Below are 21145 nucleotides of genomic sequence, written 5' to 3'. Positions count from 1 at the left end.
AGATTAATTACGTTTGATCCCGTGGAACGCGCCACGAGTGGTAGCCTCCTGTCTCGTGGTGGGTGATGTTAGTGGTACTACGGCTACCCTATCACGTGCCCCCAACATATTGTGTTGCTCTCGCGTAGTTAGTTTTAGTAATGACAACAACGTTATCCTCCCACAGGTTATGGCCCTTAGAAGCAACAGAACCGCTGAAATAACGTGCTAACAACGTCTCCACGCATCGTTAAAAGCGTGCCTAGACGATTTAAACCCCATGGTTAATTTGAGATCGGGTGGAACGCCTGATTTGACGAAAGAATACGTGACAACGCGTAGAAGAAGAAATCCCCAAACGCCAGAGGCACAACAGGAATCGAACGCAGGTTTACCAACGCCTGCAACCAACAAGGTGACTGCCCCGGGGGCATTTGAACCTGACGACACAATCGAAGAGGAATCGAACGAGTCGAATATCGAATACGAAGACCCGGTTAACGACAACGAAATGTCAGATAACGCGGGTGGCCCTAGTAGCCATGATGTGAGCGAAGAAACTCGCATGAGACTGGAGATCGCGAGACTCCAACATGAAGTCCAACAAATGAGAACTGGTAGGGGTCAGGCCTCTACAAGTGATGAGAACATCAGTGCAGATCTAGCAAACTATCTGCAGAGGAAAGGCAGAACGTCTGCTATCGTGAAAATCCTTAATGAGTTCCGTGATCAAGTGAGACCCATAAGGAAGCCAGTTGTACTGACCGGATCTGGGAACTACCCCATGTGGAAAGAAGAGATCCTCCTCGCAGCGAGGCAATCTGAAACCGATGACATCCTTGATGAGAAGCAAATAGGCCCTGATGATAACGCCAGCACTGATATGCAGCGATTTGGAAAGAACGCAACATGTGGCTATACAACTACATGTGGTCATCAGTTGCCCCACAGGCAAAATCTCATTTTACTATACCCAAGGATTGCGAATTATCTGCGTATTCTCTATGGTCTATCATAGAGGACAATTTCGCTGAAAGGCCTGCTGTCCTAAGGACAAGGTTATACAAGGAGATGACAAGCATGACAGCCAAGTCAAAAGGCTCTGATCGCGCGTTTATCGAATGCTTGATCGCCATAAGGACTGACTATATCCGCCTAGGATATAGGGTCGAAGATTTCATGTTTTTTGACTGCTTACTTACTGGGGTAAGCAAAGGGTGGGCCTCGTTCATTAAGAACCGTATGGACCAAATTGAGAAAGATAACGCCCAACCCTTAGAGAGTGATTTCATGGCCCTTTGCCGCGATATCCTCTTGCGGCTTCCGACAACTGATGAATCCAATGCTGACACGTCTAGGAACCCTACCAACAACGCGCAGGACTCCAAATCCGACAAGAAGGATAAGAAGGGCAAGGATAAGGATAAGGAGAAGGAGAAGGACCCCAAATCTGACAAGAAGGGCAGTGAGACACGGACCTGCTTCCATTGCCAGAAGACCGGTCATATCCAGAACGATTGCTGGAAGAAATACCCAGAGAAGCGTCCGTCCAATCCCAACAACGCCAATAAGGATAAGGACAAGGGTGATACCAATGCTGGCACTGCTCCTGTCCATAACGTCGTGGAACAAGTATTCTGTATGACGGACAAGGCCTACATGAGCAGCGAAAGACCCACGAGAGATACCTGGATTCTAGACTCGGGTGCGGGTGCCCACGCAACACCTCATAAAGATCTTGTCGTGGCAAAGCCCCAAAAATATACTGTCAAGTTGGAAATGGCAGATGGAACGATAGTGCCTGCCGCAGCGATAGGCGACACGAAGATCACCGTTGAAGGGGCGGACATGCTACTAACTGGCGTCCGCTACGTCCCGAAATTAGAAGTGAACCTCATGAGCATGGGTAAGCTCGTACGCCAGGGCTTTACCTTCAAGCAGTTGGCATATGGAAGCAACCACGCCGTGCTCTTTATGTCCCCAGATAGAACGTTCTCCTTCACGGCGAAGTTGAACGACAATGATATCTACGAGGTGGAGAAGCCGCCTACCTTCAAGGATCTAATTCGATTCGCCCTGTCCAACGGCAAATTTGAACCTGTCAACGCGATGGCGGACGACAGGACTACTGACGCGATACTGGCGCTGCCCAACAACGACATAAAGGTTATAGAACTAACAATGACACAGTGGCACCAAAAATTAGGGCATCTAAATCCCGCGGATATCGCTAGAATGGCAGCAGATCCACGCCTAGGAATGAGAATCATCGGCCAACGAGCTTTACCGTTTTGCAAAGTCTGTGTCCAAGCAAAGATGACACGTCCAACCTTTGCGCCCATGACGCGAGCTACCAAGCCGGCGATGAGACTCTTCATCGACCTAGCAGGGGGTGGAAAAACGCTTTTTGACGGGAACGACCTACCCACTAGGGGGGGTGCTAGCTACTGGCTAGGGATAACAGATGACGCTACGAGATACCGATGGGCAATCTTGATGATGTCGAAGGGTGAGTCTACCGCGAGATTAATGAACTTCATCACAGGCATTGAGGCAACTACGCAACGCCGTGTAGGCACCCTACACTGGGATGGTGGCAGCGAGTTTAAAGGCCAAGATCTGAAGGCCTACTGCCAGAGCAGAGGAATTGCGTATGAAACGACTACGCCTGATACGCCGCAATCGAACGGCCCTGCTGAACGCGCCAACAGGATTGTTGCAGAAAAGACAAGAAGCCTTCTATTTGATAGCGGACTAGCTAAGGAATTGTGGGGTGAGGCGATGCAAGCCGCGATCATGATGATCAACACGTCCCCAACGTCAACTAAGATATACGGATGCAAGCAAGTAGTTCCGCTTACGCCATTTGAGGCATGGACTGGGGTGCAACCTACTGCCCATTGGATACGCAGGTGGGGGTGCAAGGTCTACAAGAAGAACCTAAAGGTTACCAATAAGCTCGCGGATAGGACTGACGGCAAGGAATGGCAGCTAGTTGGCTACCAAGGACTGCACCAATATCGTATCTGGGACCCAATTGGCCGTCGCCTTGAAATCGCGCGAGATGTCGTATTCGACGAAGGACTAGACAAGGGTGAAACCACGCCTGCGAACGTGGTGAGGCAATCGAGCGAATTACCAGAAGAATTGGACGTACTAGATGCTGCTGATGGGTGGCAACACTGCCTCCTGCGACACCTAGCAAAGGTGAAACCTGACGTTTTGAAGATGATTGCCAATGGGGATCTTGAAGGTGCGATAGATCCAACATACCTTCTAGATAATGAGACAGAACTTGTCGAGAATGATGAACCAGAAGACCCTGCCAATGAGGACGATCCTGTCCTGAGCACCCTAACTGACCGCCCAACTACCGTGGCGGAAGCCAAAAGGAGCCCTGATTGGGACTACTGGTATGAGGCGATGAAGAAAGAGGTCAGCATGTTTGAGAACAAGCAGACATATATTGTCGTTGAGAAGACCCCAGGCATGGATATCTTAACTGGTAAATGGGTGTTTGATCGCAAGTTGAACAATAAGGGAGAAACAATCCGGTTTAGAGCTCGCTGGGTGGTTAGGGGATTCCTCCAACAACAAGGAGTCCACTATACAAAGTCGTACGCCGCGGTGGTATCAGGACCCACGTCACGGAGCTTATTCGCAATCTCAACGGCAAAGGGGTGGAAGGCAAAGGCGATCGACTACGTCTCCGCGTTCTTGAACGGCATACTACCGCAGCACGAGATGGTATATATGCAACTGCCTACAGGGATTAAGCACGGCAGGGGGGGCCTGGTTGGCCTGCTCCGCCAGAGCCTTTACGGGATGAAGCAAGCAGCGAGGGTGTGGTATTTCCTTGCGACGGAACACCTCACCACTCTAGGATTCAAAATCTCGCCGTACGATGGCGGATTCTTATATCACCCTATTCGCAAGATCTACCTGACATTGCACGTCGATGACTGTCGGGTAACGGGACCCCAAGAGCAGCAATTAGACTGGATATTGGCAGAGATTGCTAAAAGGTTTGAGACAAAGGATGTCGAAGAGAACAAGCCCTACCTTGGAATGGAAGTCAAACGTCAAATGAACGGCGACCTAGCGGTTACCCAGAACCGTTATATCGATGAGATCCTTGAGGATTTTGGAATGGACAAGGTCAACCCGGCCAGCACGCCGATGGCGGCCGGCATACGCCTAGAATTCTCACCAGATGAAGATAGCGGGTTAGATGACGATTTTACTGCTACTAGATATCGTCAAGGCTTAGGATCGCTGCAGTATTTGGTGTCAAGCAGCAGACCAGATCTGGCATTCGCGGTCAACTACCTCTCACGTTTCAACTCGCGTCCGCACAAGGAATGCTGGGCATCATTAAAACACGTCCTACGCTACGTCAAGAAAACGAAGGATCACGGAATCCTATACAAGAAGGAGATGATTGGGGGACTCAGTCCTGTCGCGTACAGCGACTCAGATTGGGCAGGGGCAGACCCCCAATACAAGTCAACTACAGGTTACATTATCCTGCTAAACGGATCACCAATCTCGTGGCGGTCGCAACGGCAGACCTCAGTTGCAAAATCAACCACTGAGGCGGAGTATATCGCGGCAAGTGAGGCAGCGTGCGAAGTGATCTGGCTGAATGACATGTTATTTGATGCTGGATTAGTAGAAGGGAAAGCGAAGGTATGCTCGCACCTGCGAGTTGACAACAAGGGCGCGATAGATCTAGCAAAAGGGGAGTCCTTGACAAGGAGGTCACGTCACATCGAGATCAGATACCATATCCTTCGCGATCTGGTTGAAAAAGGCGAAATCATGATGGAACACGTTGGTTCTACGGCCAATATAGCTGACGGCCTCACCAAGCCACTGGCAAGGCCTGCCTTCGAAGAATTTGTTAAGAGGATTGGCTTAATGGAAATTGGCAAGAAGGGGTGAAGGTAATGATGATACGGGAGTTTACAGATTTTGCTTGTGTTATCCTGTTTTTTACGGTTATTGCCATACGGGAGCCTATTCCCAAAGAGGAAATCAGGGTCTGATTCTTGTAATTAATTATTATTGCGTTTTTAGAAGAATTGAGCAAGGGGGGGGCCCCCGGGCGGCAGAGCTTTGGCGGCGCCGTAGCACGGGGGTGTTAGTGGTACTACGGCTACCCTATCACGTGCCCCCCAACATATTGTGTTGCTCTCGCGTAGTTAGTTTTAGTAATGACAACAACGTTATCCTCCCACAGTACACCTAATCACGTGCTGTAAAGCGAATGTCTTGGCACCCAACCAGAAATTGTTGAATGGCACAGCTGACTATTCCTCGAGAGGCATATTTTGCCGAAGTACTCCGTAGGTATTTCCGGTAATACTGTTCGGAAAATCTCTGGCGTTAGAGCAAAAAAAAAAAAAAAAAAATATATATATATATACAGCTTGAATGTAAGAACCCTACTCCAACTACTACTTGAAGCTCTTTGCCTTTGTAACACCCTGCCCGCCGGAAGACATCAACTGCTAGTCGAGAATGGGCGGTAGTCGTCGGATGAACACACAGGGCCCTCCCCCGTCCCTACATGAATCAAAGATTTCAACTTTTAAACGGCACGGGCCATCAGATATCTACGATACCCACCTTCAAGATGGAAAGAAGCGGCGCACGGAGAACAAAAACCACCCCAGACAGGGAAAACATCCTCATAATCCCGGTGTTACGTCCCAGGAGTTTGGAGTCAAAACGGATGGAAAAAAGGTACTGTCAAATTCGATTCCAGAGAAATTGGTCGAATCCCGCCTGGCCGCTTCCCATAGTGGTTTAGAGGGCCTACTACCGCCTAAGTTCGAAAATCCGGACGGCGTCAGCGATCATCGTGATAACGCTGTAATAATTTCACATCGCTCGGATAGTGACCGGGGTTTGGATTCAGCCTTTGACTCTGAAGAGGATCAGCCGCGCGAGGCCATCTTCTCGGAAGACGAAGCTATCTCTTCTACGGAGGCAAAGCTTACTACTGCGAACATTGAAGGTATGTCAAGGAAATTGGATATGGAGGCAGAAGTTGTGGAGGAGCAAGCACGATTAGAACTCAATGAGTCTGCCATCCAATCCAATATCGCGGGTCATACCATGGAGGTATTTGAGGAGGATGGCCAGCCGCAGAAACAGACGGGAATGGCTCCCGACCTCCAGCTCCTCCGGACTCGCATTGCAGAGACGACACGCATACTTGGAGATCTACCCTCACTCGGAAAGCCCAGCAAATCCCGAGCAGACTATACAAACCTTCTCCTTTCCGACATCTGCAACTACTACGGTTATACTCCATTCTTGGCTGAAAAACTGTTCAAGCTTTTCACACCCCGCGAGGCATTTGCCTTTTTCGAAGCCAACGAATCTCCACGTCCTGTTGTCATTAGGACAAACACCCTGCGCACGAATCGGCGCTCGCTCGCCCAAGCCCTGATCAACCGCGGTGTCGTCCTTGAACCTGTCGGCAAATGGTCGAAGGTTGGTTTGCAAATATTCGAATCCGCGATACCATTGGGTGCTACACCCGAATATCTCGCTGGCCACTACATCCTCCAAGCTGCCTCGTCTTTCCTTCCCGTCATGGCGTTGGCTCCGCAGCCAAATGAGCGAGTTCTCGATATGGCCGCTGCGCCCGGCGGTAAAACCACATACATATCAGCGTTGATGCGAAACACTGGATGTGTTATTGCGAATGACGCAAGTAAACCCCGTGCTAAGGGGTTGATTGGTAATATCCACCGTCTCGGATGCAAGAACACAATCATCTCGAATCTCGATGCAAGACAGGCCTTTCCCAAAATCCTCGGTGGCTTCGATCGTGTATTACTTGACGCTCCTTGCTCGGGAACGGGTGTCATTTCAAAGGATCCCAACATCAAAACCTCAAAATCTGAACGCGATTTTCTCGCGTTACCGCATATGCAAAAGCAGCTCCTCCTGGCCGCAATAGATTCAACTAATCACCTGTCTAAAACAGGTGGTTATATCGTGTACTCTACTTGCAGTGTCACAGTAGAAGAGAACGAAGCGGTTGTACAATATGCCCTCCGCAATCGACCAAATGTCAAGATCGTGGATACTGGCTTGGGGAATTTTGGAACTCCAGGCTTTAAGAGTTACATGGGGAAAAAGTTCGACGATAAAATGTCGCTGTCGAGGCGCTACTTTCCCCATAGGGAGAACGTAGATGGTTTCTACGTTTGCAAATTGAAGAAGACAGGGCCAAGCCCTTCATCGAACAAATCGGCAGGTAAATCAAACTTGAAGAGCTCAAAACTCGTGATCGATGATGTGGATGAGATGGTTGATAGAACTCCTATTATTGATGAGGGGAAGGACAAGCAGATAAGAGACGAAGCTTTCGGGCCTTTTGAAGCGGAAGAAGACGAAACATACATCGCAAGAGCGAAGCGAAACAAGTTGAGGAGAAAAGGGTTTAACCCTAAGGGGGTTTTAAAATGGAAATCCAAAGGCATCAGGGAATCTAAGAGAGAAAGGAATGAAATATGACGTCCAGCGACACTGTTGTGGGGAGTCAAGGAGACTTGATTGGTTAACAAGATGGCCGGTTACGGATAGCGGGTTCGGCGCAAGGTTGATCAACCAAGCCAAATGAAGCAGGAGCCAGAAAGAGGGAGAGCAGAAAATGCGAAGGAAATGGGTGCTACCGTGGATATATTTATAGCTTCCACCGGCGCTGGATATATCTGCGTAAACTTCATTTTCGAAGGCGTATTTCATACTTGCTAGGTAATCATAGGTTAAAATCACTGCTTCTTGCTAAGCTTGCATTCCCAGTTCTACAAATTCACCCAAGTGTCTATTCACTAGATCCCCAGGCATCGCACGATTTTATCAAGGGTCTTGTTTTTGTCAAGTTGTTCTATGCTGCAATGGGATGACCTGCCATTCAGAACTGACTTTGCGTCAACAATCAAGGCAACATGTTATGTATTTCACCATGTTCTTGCACACAATGTGAGCTTGTGCACTTAGTTTCTAATCTTTATACTAGTTAAATGATTAATTTGATTTCACAATATGACTACTATTTTTTTCTATAAATATAGATATATAAGTTGTATTTGGATGTTGTAAACAGACTTGTTGGCATCCCTATTGCTTGCTAGAGAATGCCACGTGACCACGCCTATTTAAGCAGTGCTGCGCCCGCCAGGCACAATTAGCGCCTTTTTTTAGTGTGTACATTAGTGTATTAAAAACACAAAATCTACTGGATTATATGAGGGATTGGCTGTATTGGCATGTTTTTATATAATATATGTAATTTATTTGATCTAGCTCTAATTAAGATATAGAATGGAACTTCTGCCAACACTGACTCTTCAAACAGAGGGGAATATTATTACATACAACACAATCAGATTTTGTTCTTGAAGTTCTATCTTTATTTTCTTCTGTTCTCTTTCTTTTGTACTGACACCAAGCACAAGTTTCAGTGGATGACAGAGAAATCCGATGATGATTCAGATCTAAATTTAATTGAATGGAAGGTAATGAACTTGAAAATTCAAAGAGTTGATGATAAAGCTGCTGATGAAATTGAACACAGCGATTAGCTTTGAACAATAGAGATTGCTACCTTCTTAATGTCCTTTGTGCGTACTTCACACTACTTCATCCTTACAACTACCCATGAACGTAGGGGTACATTTGAATTTTCCACTTTTCCAACTGTTTTTCGTATAATTTTTAACCCTCCAACCCGTTCAATATCATCGCACGCCCTCTGCGATCTCTCTACGTGTGTGTACTGCACAGGTTGAGTGGTCATGGAGCCCTCAACGCCCTCCCGTCCGCCCAAGGACATCGAAACGGCCTACACCAGGCCACTGGAGCCGGAGTCACCGGCCAATTTTGTCGCTGGAAAGGCTGGCAAGAGGCAGAGGAAGACTGTCACAATGCCTCCCCCAGTCCTCAAAGGAGCCAGCGACAGCATCCCCACGGCCACCTCTCGACTGCAGAAGCAGTTTGAGGAGGCTCAGCAGCAACAGAACCTGCAGCAGAAGGCTCTCATCAGATTGGCAAAGACTCTGGACAGCTGGGTTGAGGAGGAGAAGCAGTCAGTCAGTCAGAACTTTGCCCGAATCTTCTGTGAGAGGTTTGTCAAGTATGTGACAGCAGATCTGAATGCAACATCAATTCTGAGAGGGGGTGCTGCCCCGGATACTCATCCGCAGCCAAATGCAGCAAAGACAGGTGCGAGGGAGCCGACTACCTGGGCGGGTGTTGCTCAGAGGGGGAAAAACTCTGCCCTCCCTGGGGTTGCCCCTGCCAAGACTGCGGCTTCCTCGGCAGGCAGGGCTAGTGGAGCGAGCCTGCAGCCCAAAAGCGCCAGTCAGCCAGGGGGCCCCACAGGGGGCACAAAACAGCAGGAGGACCCACGAGTCCTCGTCACCCTCCAGCCAGGGAAACGGGTCGCCCGGCTACAGCCATATGCTGTGCGGCAGGCAATCGCTGCAAACATTCAGGGGGTGGGGGATGTGGCCAATGTGCCGAAGGTGGAGCCCACCAGGACAGGTTGGGCGATCACACCAAGCGACAGAGGCATACGCGACGCTCTGACCACTGAGAAGGCAGTGGCTACTCTCTGTGAAGTCCTTGGCGCCACGGAGATCCGGCTACCAGAGCGGTGGTACAATTATGCTGTCCCAGGGGTCCCAGAATTTGTCCAGGACTGGGAAGGGGCAAGAATCCCCACAGACAAGATGATTGAGGGAGAGGTTCTGGCTCAGGCAAAGGTAAAGCCAGTGAGCTGTCGACCCTCGCGTCATGGGGTGAACCCCAAGACAGGGAAGATTACATGGATTGTCTCCTTCCTTGCCCCGGTAAAAGGCTTCTCACTCTTCAATGCCAGTGAGAGGGCCAGGCTGATTGAGAAACGGCCTTTGACAGTGAGACATAACCCAGGATGCCAGGGGTTCTGCCACCCACCAAAGTGTGCGCGACTGGCAAGATGCTCCAACTGCAGTGAGCCCACAAGCCAGCATGAGGGGCCAACAGGCGCGGAGTGCAAGAGAGCGCCAAGATGTGCCAACTGCTGCCAACCCTACCCAGCTGGGCATCAGCACTGCCCTGCCGCACCCAGGCGTGTGAATGGCACCCTCAGGCGCCTAACTCAAAAAGAGCTAGCAGCTGTTCGCCGCCTTGGCGACAGGTGCCACAGGGATGCTCAGGAGCGGCAACCGCCGCCAGCACAGCCAGCACCAATGGTCGCAGTGGTGGTGCCTACACCAACCGCTCAGTCAACCCAGTCAACACAGCCCGCTGGGCTAGCACCCCGCAAGCGGGCGGCGACTCAGAGTTCCATCAGTGAGGAGGGTGCCACCTGGCAGATGGCCCGCACCAGGCGACGCTCAGCTCGCACAGCAGTGCGGCAGCACAGCCAAGCAGCTAAAGAACAGTCTGACTCCAGCATGCAGATGGCAGGTCTGGAGGTCTTCAACCTCATCCCGCAGGTGGACTTCGGCAGCAGCTCACCAAGTGACTCCTCATGCTAGGACACCAACACCAGCGACGCGGCTGGCGCCGCAGGAACAACCAGCAGGAAAATCGCCCCCTGCAGGTCTTCTGGGCAAATACAGCCAGGGCAGCCCCCTGTCACACAGCAGCTTTGCAGCTTGCTTTCGAGCAGGGCTGTGAAGTGATCTGTATACAGGAGCCATACACACACCCTGGCACCAAGACTTCTAACCACCCAGCGTATGAGTGCTTTGCGCCTATAGACCGCTGGGATGACACTAACCCGGAGCAGCGAGAGGAGGAGAGGCCCCGGGTCATGACATATGTACGCAAGGGCTCAAAGACAAGGGCACAGCAACACCGGTCTGTGCAAAGCAGGGATCTGCTATGGGTCAGTGTAAATGGCTGCCACATTCTCAATGTGTACAGACAGCCTGAGACAGACGCAGTCATGGACTATCTGACCAATCTGAGCCCACCAGCCCGCTGTCTGATAGGTGGGGATATCAACGTACGGCATGATGCCTTTGAACCAGGGGCAGTGAATCTGCACCGGGGCGGGGAGCTTGTCCAATGGGCCAGTGAACATGGGATGGACTTTGTGGGAGAGATAGGGGTTCCGACTCATGCAGCAGGTCATGTGATTGATCTCACCTTCTCCAATGTGGCCTTTGCTTCCACTACAGTGCGTCAAGATCTACACTGCGGCTCAGATCACCAGTCTATGATCACTATGCTGCCAACAACACCTCAAACACAGCCGAGTGATGCTCGGATCAAGATCACAGACTCTCAGCTGGAGCCCTTTGCAGATCTTGTCAGAGGTCTCATGGTGGACATGCCTTGCCCAGAGGGGGTTGGAAATGTGGCACAGCTTGATGATCTGGCCCAGCACTTCACTCAGAGTCTTCTGGCTGCAGCTCAGGCAGTCAGTAAGCCAGCTCAACAAGGGCGGACCACAGCCCCCTGGTGGACAGCAGACTGCCGAAGAGCGCACCGAGAGCTCACCACTCACCAGACAGAGGCCGCGAAGCACCAGTTCAAGGATGCAGTGCGCAAGGCCAAGCGTGCATACTGGAGGCAGGTGATCAATGAGGCCAGAGATGGTAGAGACCTGTACCGGGTGGTGGCATGGCATAAGCTGGAACCCAACCTCAGAGCACCCCCTCTGGTGATTGGGGATCAGGTCATAGAAGAGACAGCCGCCAAAGCTGAGGCACTTCAACAAGCAATTCTGAAGCGATACAACTCAGCTGATGATCTGGAGTACAACCCACTGGATGATGAGCACTGGAGCGGCATGGGGAACCTGCCCTGGAACCCCCGGGTTGGGATGGAGGAGGTGGAGCGCAACACCATTGGGGTACAGAGCACCTCCCCAGGCACGGATGGAATCACAGTGCGGATGCTCAAAGCATGCTGGCAGCATGTGTCCCTCTTTATACAGCAGCTATACAACTGCTGCCTCCGGCTCTGCCACTTCCCACGAGCCTGGAAACTGGCAGAGGTGGCAATGATACCCAAGGTGGGTAAGAGAGATAGAAGCTCAGTCCGCTCCTGGAGGCCCATTGCCCTGCTTTCAGTAATCTCCAAAGGGCTGGAACGCATCATTGCAAGGCGACTGGCCTACACGGCACTCATTCACGGCATAGTCAGCCCACAGCATGGGGGGGCGCTGCCCAGACGATCTGCAATGGACCTGGTAGCTGCTTTCACTCATGAGGTGGAGGCAGCCTTCGCACAAAACAAAGAAGTGTCCATGGTCACAATGGATGTGCAGGGTGCCTTTGATGCTGTGCTGCGCAGGCGGCTGCTTCAGCGGATGGCGCAGCAGGGGTGGCCACGCGAGCTGCTGCAGCTCATTGACAGTTTCCTCACTGAACGCAGAGCTCAGGTCCGGCTGGAGGGGACCACCACAGCAGCACATCAGATGCAATGTGGCACGCCACAGGGGTCTCCTTTGTCACCAATACTGTTCCTTCTGTACCTGGCAGAGCTGCTGTGGCAAAACTCGGAGTTGCGCTTTGGCTATGCGGATGATCTGAACATCTGGCGGGCGACCCACTCACTTGACAACAATGCCACCCTTCTCAGACAAGATATACAGAGTATTCTGAGGTGGGGGGAGATAAACAAGGTGGCCTTCGCACCAGAGAAACTTGAGATGATCCATCTTACAAGAAAGCGACACAATGAGGCACCAGCAGTAGTTGTGTCTGAGGACCTCACTGTTCACCCTGTTACTGCCCCAGCTGGACAGGAGCCAGCACTTCGCTGGCTGGGTGTACACTTCGACAGAAGGCTCACCTGGAGACCACATGTCTCCACCCGGGCAAAGAAGGCAAGGGCCGTGGCCCAGCACATCCGGAGTCTGGGAAAGACCAGAGACGGGCCCCCAGCAGACGCTCTGCGGAAGGCGGTCACCACCTGCGTGGTTCCCTCACTGCTCTATGGCACAGAGGCCTGGTACGGCGGCCGCACGCAGCCAGCAAGGCACACGGGCAGGAGTGGGGAGGTTAGCTCCCGCCTGGGATGGCATGTGGGGACAGTTGAGAAGGTGCTTACTATGGCAGCCAGAGGGGTCCTCCCAGTTTTCCGTACAACGTCCATCGCTACCCTATACCGGGATGCTGGGCTCCCATCAGCAATGGTAGCTCTGGAGGAGGCCAAAATTCGATTCGCGACAAGGCTTCAGGTGGTGGATGAGAAGCACCCACTGGCTTCACGGATAGCACCTCCAATGATCACACGAGGAAGAGGGGCTGGAACCCGGCAGCGCTCAAAGACCAAGATCCAGCGGTTGGGGGCGCTGCTACCTGCAGTCAATAGACCCACACTTGCCATCCCACACTACTCAGAGGGATGCGGGACAGACCCCACAGAGGGTGTAGACAAAAAGAGTGCTGCTCAGGCATTCAAGGAATGGTGGAGAAGTCAACCCTCAACAGATCTATATGTTTTCTCAGATGGATCAGAACGGAACCTTGACAACAGCAGGCAGGTGGGCTATGGCTTCATAGTCTATCAGGGAAATAAACAGCTGGCCAGCTTCTCAGCTGCGCTGAGCCCTATGTCACATGTCTTCGACGCTGAGGCAGTTGGTGCCTGCCGGGCATTGGAGTGCGCCGTGAAGCTCCTACCTTGTGTCACAGAGGACAGCAGGCAGCAACCCTCAGATCTGGCTCTGCCTCGACAACACCTCAGTCATCTGGGGCATACGGGGCAGTGCAGCAGCCTCCTCAAACTGGGCCTACAACCGCTGCCATGAGCTCCTCAGACAGCACAATGTCGGCCTGAAATGGGCTCCTGGGCATATGGGGATAGAGGGCAATGAGGAAGCAGACCGCTTGGCTAAGCGGGCAGTCTCATCCACTGCAGCCCCAGCCTATGGTCTCGAGGCCACACCCACAGTCAGTGGGGTCCGCACAGTGGCCAAGCAGCTCAGCCAAGAGGCAAGGCGAAAGTGGTGGAGTGGAGCCTGTGGCAGGCTCTCTGACTGGTACCGGGGCTGGAGTTTCAGCAGGCCGACTGTGGAATACCAAGTGAAGGCCCCTCCGGAGCTCACCATGCCACGGCATGCCCTTCACCGCTGGCTCGCACTCCGCTCCTCTCATGGGGACTTCTCCTGGTACCACAGGCGTTTCCAGCATGCAGATGCGAGGCTCACCTGTGTCTGTGGACACAACAAGAGCCCAGAACATTTGGTGCTCTGTCGACACTCACAGAGGCACTTTCTTCACTGGCCCAAGAGGCCAGCAGCACGGCCACACAACCGGGCGACAGCTGTTGCCTATCTAGGGTCTCTGACCCCTACAGACTTTGTAGAACTGCTGGACTGCACGCAGTTCTACACACGGTACTGCACAAGGTAACGCAGCCGGCTGGCTGCAAACCATCTGACAACCCCCGCAGCAGTTCCACGAGGCCGGCCTGCTGAGTACACCCACGGTAGCTAGTGCAACTGCCAGGGACATCACAGTCTATGCAGACAGTACAGATAGCACAACTAGGCTCATCTGTCTCAATTAGCTGTGGTGTAATCAGTACAGTCTACGTGTCTGACTCAGCTGATATGGTTTTGACTGCCGGCATTGTATCTACGCGTGCTCTGCTTTGTTTTCCTCTCGTTTGCCCTTGTCTCTATCGGCTCAAATGCTTCTTCTTCCTTCTTTTCTTTGCTCTCTCTGTCATTCTCTGCTCTTTTCCTGTCACAACCTTCTTCAGTGCTCTCTCCTTCATTATTTATCTTGTCTGTCTTTCTTCTGATGTTAGAAGCACAGACAGCTTTCTGATCAACTGAGAGAGGTATCCCTCTCTGCTCACTATAAAGCCTTCCAGGCACGGCAGCGGCGGTCCCCTCAGGGAACCACACTATAGCCCCACCATGAATGGCCATACGTCGGGCCAGAAGTGGATGCGCAGCTCAGAAAAATCCTTTGCAATGAGCTGAGTCTTCTCAAGAGTTGCCACCTGGATTCTGTTTTCTCTCTCTGTGTACATAGAAATCTCTCCAGCGTAGCACGTCTCCATGCCCTTCGGGAGGCTTCTGAAACACGGGCGCTGCCCGTGTTTTCTCCGGGACGTTAAACCTATACATACATACATACATACATGCTGTATTTCAATAAATCAGTGAAGTGAATGCAGTTTTCAAAAAGTTAAAATGCATGTTCACAAACACTCTGATTCTGCAATTGTTTGATTCAGATAAATATATGATTCTCAAAACAGACTTCTTCAGCTATATAATTGAGAGAGTGTTGATGCAATATGACAATAATAATATTTCACAATTTTTTACTTTCATATTAAAGAAGATGTTTCTGACTGAATGCAACTATGAAATTGTAACGCACTTGTTTATTATTTTCTTATTATTATATTATCTTGGTTTATATCTTCGTTTATTCTTACCTCTTTCCATTATACTCTCGCTATTATTATTTCTATATATATATATATATAGATGCATGTATTTCGCACATCTTCTTTCTCTTTCTTTTCCTCTTCATCAATTAGCTTCAACTTCAACTACACTACTACTATAATTATTATTACTATTATCTTCTACTACACTATATACTATCTTTTATTATTCACTTTTCACACTGTCATCACCCCTCACATTTTCTAATCTCTCAATTTTCAAGAGATAGTTTGTTGAGTAATAGTCATGACCTCTACCCACAGTATCCGCTGTACTCATGCTACCGCTGAATCAGAAGCAACAAACACCAGTGAAGAAAACTGTGAAATGCATATCTCTGTCATTGAAAGTGTGCAACCAGCATCAATCTTTTCTATGAAATCAGACTTTGAATATAATTCAGAAGGATACACCTCTTCTGAAGATTTGAATGCAATTGAGACCGAGAAGATAGCTGTGATTAGAAGAATTAAAAAGTTATAAGCTCAGAAGAAATTGTGAGAATTTCAACACTGATGCAATACTTTACTGCAAGAATTGAATGAAACCATCCCAGCTACTCAAAATACACTCGAAGCGCATCCGAACCATGGTAGAGATATAACTAGTGTGAATTGTAACTGTGAAAACACCACAAGCATTCTCAGACCACTGGAACCTACACTACAAGCACTCAACACCTTAGTGGAAAGTGCTGTGACTACTGTCAGTGGGAGATGTAGTTGGGTACCACTTTGGCAATTAGAACTTCAAAATTTCAGTATGAGTGATGACTCCTCTCAGAGAGATGTGGAAAAGTTCTGAGGTCAAAGCATGAAAAAATTTGAAAACTTTGTTACATCTTCTATCGCTTTCTATGTCAGTGATTTTGATTATTACAATGAACACAATCATCGAAAGGTCATCAAAGTTGTCACTCATTTCAATGTCGAGATGCAACAACATTGATATCAACATACACATGATATGCAAATTTTGCCACCATGGGAAGAATTTGTTAACTGAATGCAATGTCAAATCACTGATTTAGATAAAAGTTGCTGAGATGTAAATAGACAGTACTGGAAAACAGAGCGACAAGAAAATCAGACAATTCAACAATTTACTTCACATTTACAATCAATTGAAAGGCGTCTGTGATATTCTTATCCCCTCGTCTGGCCGCGAGGCACAATTAGCGCAATCCTATTAGTGTAACAACTAAGCTGTTAGCTCTGAAATACCAACCAATAATTTCTCATACTAAATTCTATGTAATCTGATTTGCTGGTACTACTCCACTATCTCGCGTTTTCTGCTCTACGCGTTCTGCAACCTTGGAATCTCTTGAATCTTGATCCAGATTTATATCCACTGCAAATGCAACCACCCTGGCCACTCTGGCCACTCTGAGATGGAAATATGACCTCTACAGGTGATTTCCAATTCTTCAATGCTTCTTTTAATCAAATTGACTGATTTATTTATTAGATAGTACAAAAACAGGTGTAAAGCGAAAGCGATCTGTCAATGCACTTCTAACAGACATTCCACCTCTGAAGAGTATTAAATTCAAATCCATGGAATCTCCTCATCGCTCTGCAACTGCCAATCTGCCCAATATTGATCCGCGGAATCCATACGCCCTATTCTCTCTCTATATCTCAGAGTCTGATATTCAGAATATTGCCTGTTCCACCAATGCCTACGCAGAGATTCAGATATTAAAGAACTCAGCCATCAATCCTCAGAATTGGCAGTCAACCACTTCTGCAGAAATCAAGGTATTTCTTGGACAAATTATCTATAGACTCATATGCCCACTAATCGCACGTGGTTGTCAATTCTATACTGGATTATTGATCATGCAATTGTCAATGCTTATATTCTTCATAGATTGACTACTGCTGCTCCGGGCTCTACTGCTGCGGGCTCTGGCTCTACTACTCTATCTCATGTTCAATTCCGCCAGCAGCTCTATCTTCAACTCCTTGAATTCTCAAGCCCTCTACCTTCCACTCGATCAAACCCAAATCTAAATCACCATCGAATTTCTCTGCCAGGACCTCGAGCTTGTGCCTGGTGTCAGTATAAAAGAAAGATAGCAGAGCAGAATAAGGGTAGAGCTTCAAGATTAAGATATGATTGTGCTGCATGTAATAATATTCCTCTCTGTCTGAAAAGCCGGTGTTGGCAGGAGTTCCATTCTATATCTTAATTAGGGCTAGATCAAATAGATTACATAGATTACATAAAAACACGCTAATACAGCCGATCTATCATATAATCCAGTAGATTTCGCGTTTTTAATACACCAACGTACACGCTAAAAAACGGCGCTAATTGTGCCTCGCGGCCAGACGAGGGGATAATGAATACCATCGGAAATCACACCTCTATATGAAAGTTCTACCTTCCATTCACTGAGAATTTGACAAATATGCAACCAAACTAGAACAGTTAAGCTATGATGCCACTCTTCACAAAATTACAATGACAGAATCAAATCTGCTAGAAAGACAGAAGAAATTTAAAGAGAAGTCAAACTTCAGAAACTTTATTCAAAGCTTTAACAATAGAAATAATGCTGATAATAAGCCACAAAACAAACACAGATGAAATGATATTACAAACTCCGATGACTCCACCCAATCAAAATATTGCTGTTATTGCAATCAACCAGGACATACCATCGATTCATGCTTTAAACGACCCAAAGATAAATTCAAAAACACTAAATCCGACTCGAAACTCAATGTGAAAGATATGAAGAACTCAAAGGACTCAAAAAACACTTAAAGCACATCATTCAGCTCGCAATGGCAACTATAAATGTGGAAAGTCGATGTAAAAATGCCTTAAGCTTCACTGTCACAGTGGAAATCACTACATATAAAAGTCTGCAAAAAGTGCCTGCACTAGTAGACTCTGGATCAGAAGTGAACTATGTCAATGAATTTTGGACAAAAGATCACAATCTAGAAGCTGTTCATCACAAAATCAAGATGGTCAAATCAATTGATGAATATATAATGCACTTCTTTAAAGAGTATAATATTGCAACCACTGTCACTGATCACAAGAGTAATGCACAGCAGACATCTCATTCCTTCCATGCAATGAAAATGAACGACTATAATCTTGTGTTAGAATTTCCTTGATTGAAACAAACAAATCCTCTTATAGATTGATCAGATGGACAATTCTTCTTCAGAAGCTCTGAAGATGAACAACAGCTTCAAATTATTTCTTAACAAGCTCTTAAGATAAACAACAGCTTCAAATTATTTCTTAACAAGATGTTTTAACTGAAGTTCTCATTGAAGTCAGAGTAGAAATGCTTATAGTATTATCTACAGACTGTTTAAAAGACTCAAAGTATGCTTCACACATATTCTCAGCTGCATATTCAGACTTGCTGACCGGCTTACCCGATTATGTTATACCATACGCGCATATCTTCTCAGAAGAAGCTGCTATAAGCATATAAAGATCAGAAGAAATGGAACACTGCATAGATCTCAAATCTGATACATAATCTCCACTCATGTCAATATATAACCTTTTTGAAACTGAGTTAGCTGCTCTAGGAGAATATTTAAAGAATGTATTAGATAAAAAGTGGATACAATCATTTAGTAGCTTATCTGATGCATCAATTCTCTTTGTTCTCAAAAAAGATGATGAACTTTGTCTTTATGTAGACTATAAGGAATTAAATTAAATCATCATCAACAACTGATACCCTCTATCTCTAATAAGTGAATTACTTAATAGACTCTCAAAAGCCAAGGTATTCACTAAGCTGCACCTTTGAGATGCCTACCACGCATACTTATACCAGCAGAAGACCGTTGGAAGACAGCCTTTGGAAGAAGATATGAACATTTTGAATATATAATTATGTCATTTGAATTAGCTAATACTCCAGCGACATTTCAAGCATACATTAACAATGCCTTGTCTGATTTGTTGGATATATGTTGCGTTGTTTATTTAGACGACATTCTCATATTCTCCAATCTAAAGCAGGAATAAAAAGTGCATGTTACTAAAGTGTTAGAATATCTCAAGCATGCAAATCTATTTGCAAAACTCTTTAAATATGAGTTTGAAGTGGACAAAGTCCCATTTCCGAGGTTTGTTATAGATACAAATGATATTGAGATGGAGTCAGATAGAGTCTCCACTATTGTGAAATGACTTACATTTAAATCAATTAAAGAGATTCAATCCTTTTTGAGCTTTACTAACTTCTATCAGCAATTTATTAAGTCTTTCTCCTCTATTGCAGCCCCATTATTCAAACTTACAAAAGGAAGCAAGAAAGGGGAAAGAAAAGCCACTTTTATATGAACAGAAGATGCTCAAAGCGCTTTCAATGAGCTCAAATTACATTTTATACATGCTTCTTTATTAACTCATTTTGACCCAGCTCAGTGTATTCAGATTGAATCTGATGCATCCATTTTTACAGTCACTGTTATTCTGTGACAATAGCAGAATGACAGATACTGGCATTCAGTTGCCTTCTGATCAAGAAAGTTGATTGATGCAGAAACACATCATGATACTCATGATAAAAAAATCTTGATTATTGTAGCAGCATTTAAAAATTAAAGACATTATCTGAAGAGAAATCAGTATTCAATTCAAATCTGATGTGATCATACCAATCTGCAGTACTTTATGACAACTAAGAAACTGAACAGACATCAGATCAAATGAGCAGAAGCTTTATCTGCTTATGATTTTATATTACTACATCACTCTGAAATAAAAAATCCAGCTAATGAACTCAGTTATTGTGCAGATTACAGTGAGGTCTATAATGGTCAAATTATGTTATCTACTCTGCAACAGAAGCTGAAATATGGCGTTAAATTAGATTGAAAAGCTGATACTTCTTTTCAAAATGATATTTCTTCTGATGTAGTCTGTGCACGGGTCTCTAATGAGCAAAATGCTCCTTTTAATGAGTGAAAAGTGCTTCATATATTGACATCATATATCTCTCGCGTAAACTCTTCCCCTCTGATGTGTGTTGAGCAATATATGCCCCTGATTGCAGTCAATAAGGCTATTCTTATGGACTCAGCATATACAGAAATGCCTGAATCCTTCACTTCATATCTGAGTAAAGCACAGAAGATTGATTCTTTTACTACTCAGTAAAGAGAGAAGATAAAAAAAAAGAGTATAACTGTTGCTAAAAATATGCTATGAACAATTTCTGAGAATGATATATTGCATGCTGATGGTCGCGCATATGTCCCTCAACAAAAGGCACTCATTGATGAAATTATCAGTGCAAATCATGATGATCTGCAGAGGGGTCACTTTGGTATAAAAAAGTTCATAAACAACATCCAAAATAAATACTATTGGCATGAGCAGTCAGAGATGTTAAAAATTATATATTCACTTGTGATACTTGTCAAAGAGTAAAGTCAAAACAGCACAGACAATATGAAGAGTTGGGTACAATTTCCTTATCATCAAATTCTTTTGAATTCATTACTATGAATTCCACCACAGGCTTGCCAGCCTCTACATTCCTCCACCAAATCTACAATGCAATTTTAGTGATTGTGGATATACATACCAAGTTTACAATCTATATTTCTTGTATCAAAAACATTACAGAAGATGAGCTAGTGGAAATCGTTTATATCAAATTTTTATACAATTTACAGAGTATTTAAAAACCATATATCTGATTAAGATTTGCTGTTTACAAGCCATTACTGA

At 46.9% G+C, this 21145-nt stretch overlaps 5 protein-coding genes across 5 annotated transcripts; 4 read left to right on the top strand and 1 right to left on the bottom strand.

The window, feature by feature from the left end:
• Nucleotides 1-259: 259 nt before the first annotated feature.
• On the top strand, nt 260-7907 carry HCAG_04880 (nucleolar protein NOP2; the record flags this gene model as incomplete). Its single annotated transcript, XM_001539363.1, has 6 exons — nt 260-986; nt 1196-4668; nt 5411-5417; nt 5594-6001; nt 6032-7255; nt 7804-7907. 6 exons carry the CDS (start codon nt 260-262, stop codon nt 7905-7907), a joined length of 5943 nt encoding a protein of 1980 aa, XP_001539413.1.
• An 891-nt stretch (nt 7908-8798) lies between these two features.
• On the top strand, nt 8799-10526 carry HCAG_04879 (predicted protein; the record flags this gene model as incomplete). The annotated part of the gene is made up of 1 exon (XM_001539362.1): nt 8799-10526. One exon carries the CDS (start codon nt 8799-8801, stop codon nt 10524-10526), a length of 1728 nt encoding a protein of 575 aa, XP_001539412.1.
• Nucleotides 10527-10804: 278 nt separating this feature from the next.
• Nucleotides 10805-14360, top strand: HCAG_04878 (conserved hypothetical protein; the record flags this gene model as incomplete). Its single annotated transcript, XM_001539361.1, has 3 exons — nt 10805-12017; nt 12141-13608; nt 13655-14360. 3 exons carry the CDS (start codon nt 10805-10807, stop codon nt 14358-14360), a joined length of 3387 nt encoding a protein of 1128 aa, XP_001539411.1.
• Nucleotides 14361-14628: 268 nt separating this feature from the next.
• HCAG_04877 (predicted protein) lies at nt 14629-15412 on the bottom strand (the record flags this gene model as incomplete). The annotated part of the gene is made up of 3 exons (XM_001539360.1): nt 14629-14721; nt 14887-15077; nt 15403-15412. The coding sequence occupies 3 exons, from the start codon at nt 15410-15412 to the stop codon at nt 14629-14631; spliced, it is 294 nt and encodes a 97-aa protein (XP_001539410.1).
• Nucleotides 15413-16816: 1404 nt separating this feature from the next.
• HCAG_04876 (predicted protein) lies at nt 16817-17724 on the top strand (the record flags this gene model as incomplete). Its single annotated transcript, XM_001539359.1, has 4 exons — nt 16817-16829; nt 16886-17178; nt 17458-17482; nt 17687-17724. 4 exons carry the CDS (start codon nt 16817-16819, stop codon nt 17722-17724), a joined length of 369 nt encoding a protein of 122 aa, XP_001539409.1.
• Nucleotides 17725-21145: the final 3421 nt, after the last annotated feature.

Source organism: Histoplasma capsulatum, genomic scaffold, assembly GCF_000149585.1.
Source record: "Histoplasma capsulatum NAm1 scaffold_5 genomic scaffold, whole genome shotgun sequence".
Taxonomy (NCBI): domain Eukaryota; kingdom Fungi; phylum Ascomycota; class Eurotiomycetes; order Onygenales; family Ajellomycetaceae; genus Histoplasma; species Histoplasma mississippiense.
This window is presented reverse-complemented; position numbering and strand designations above follow the sequence as displayed.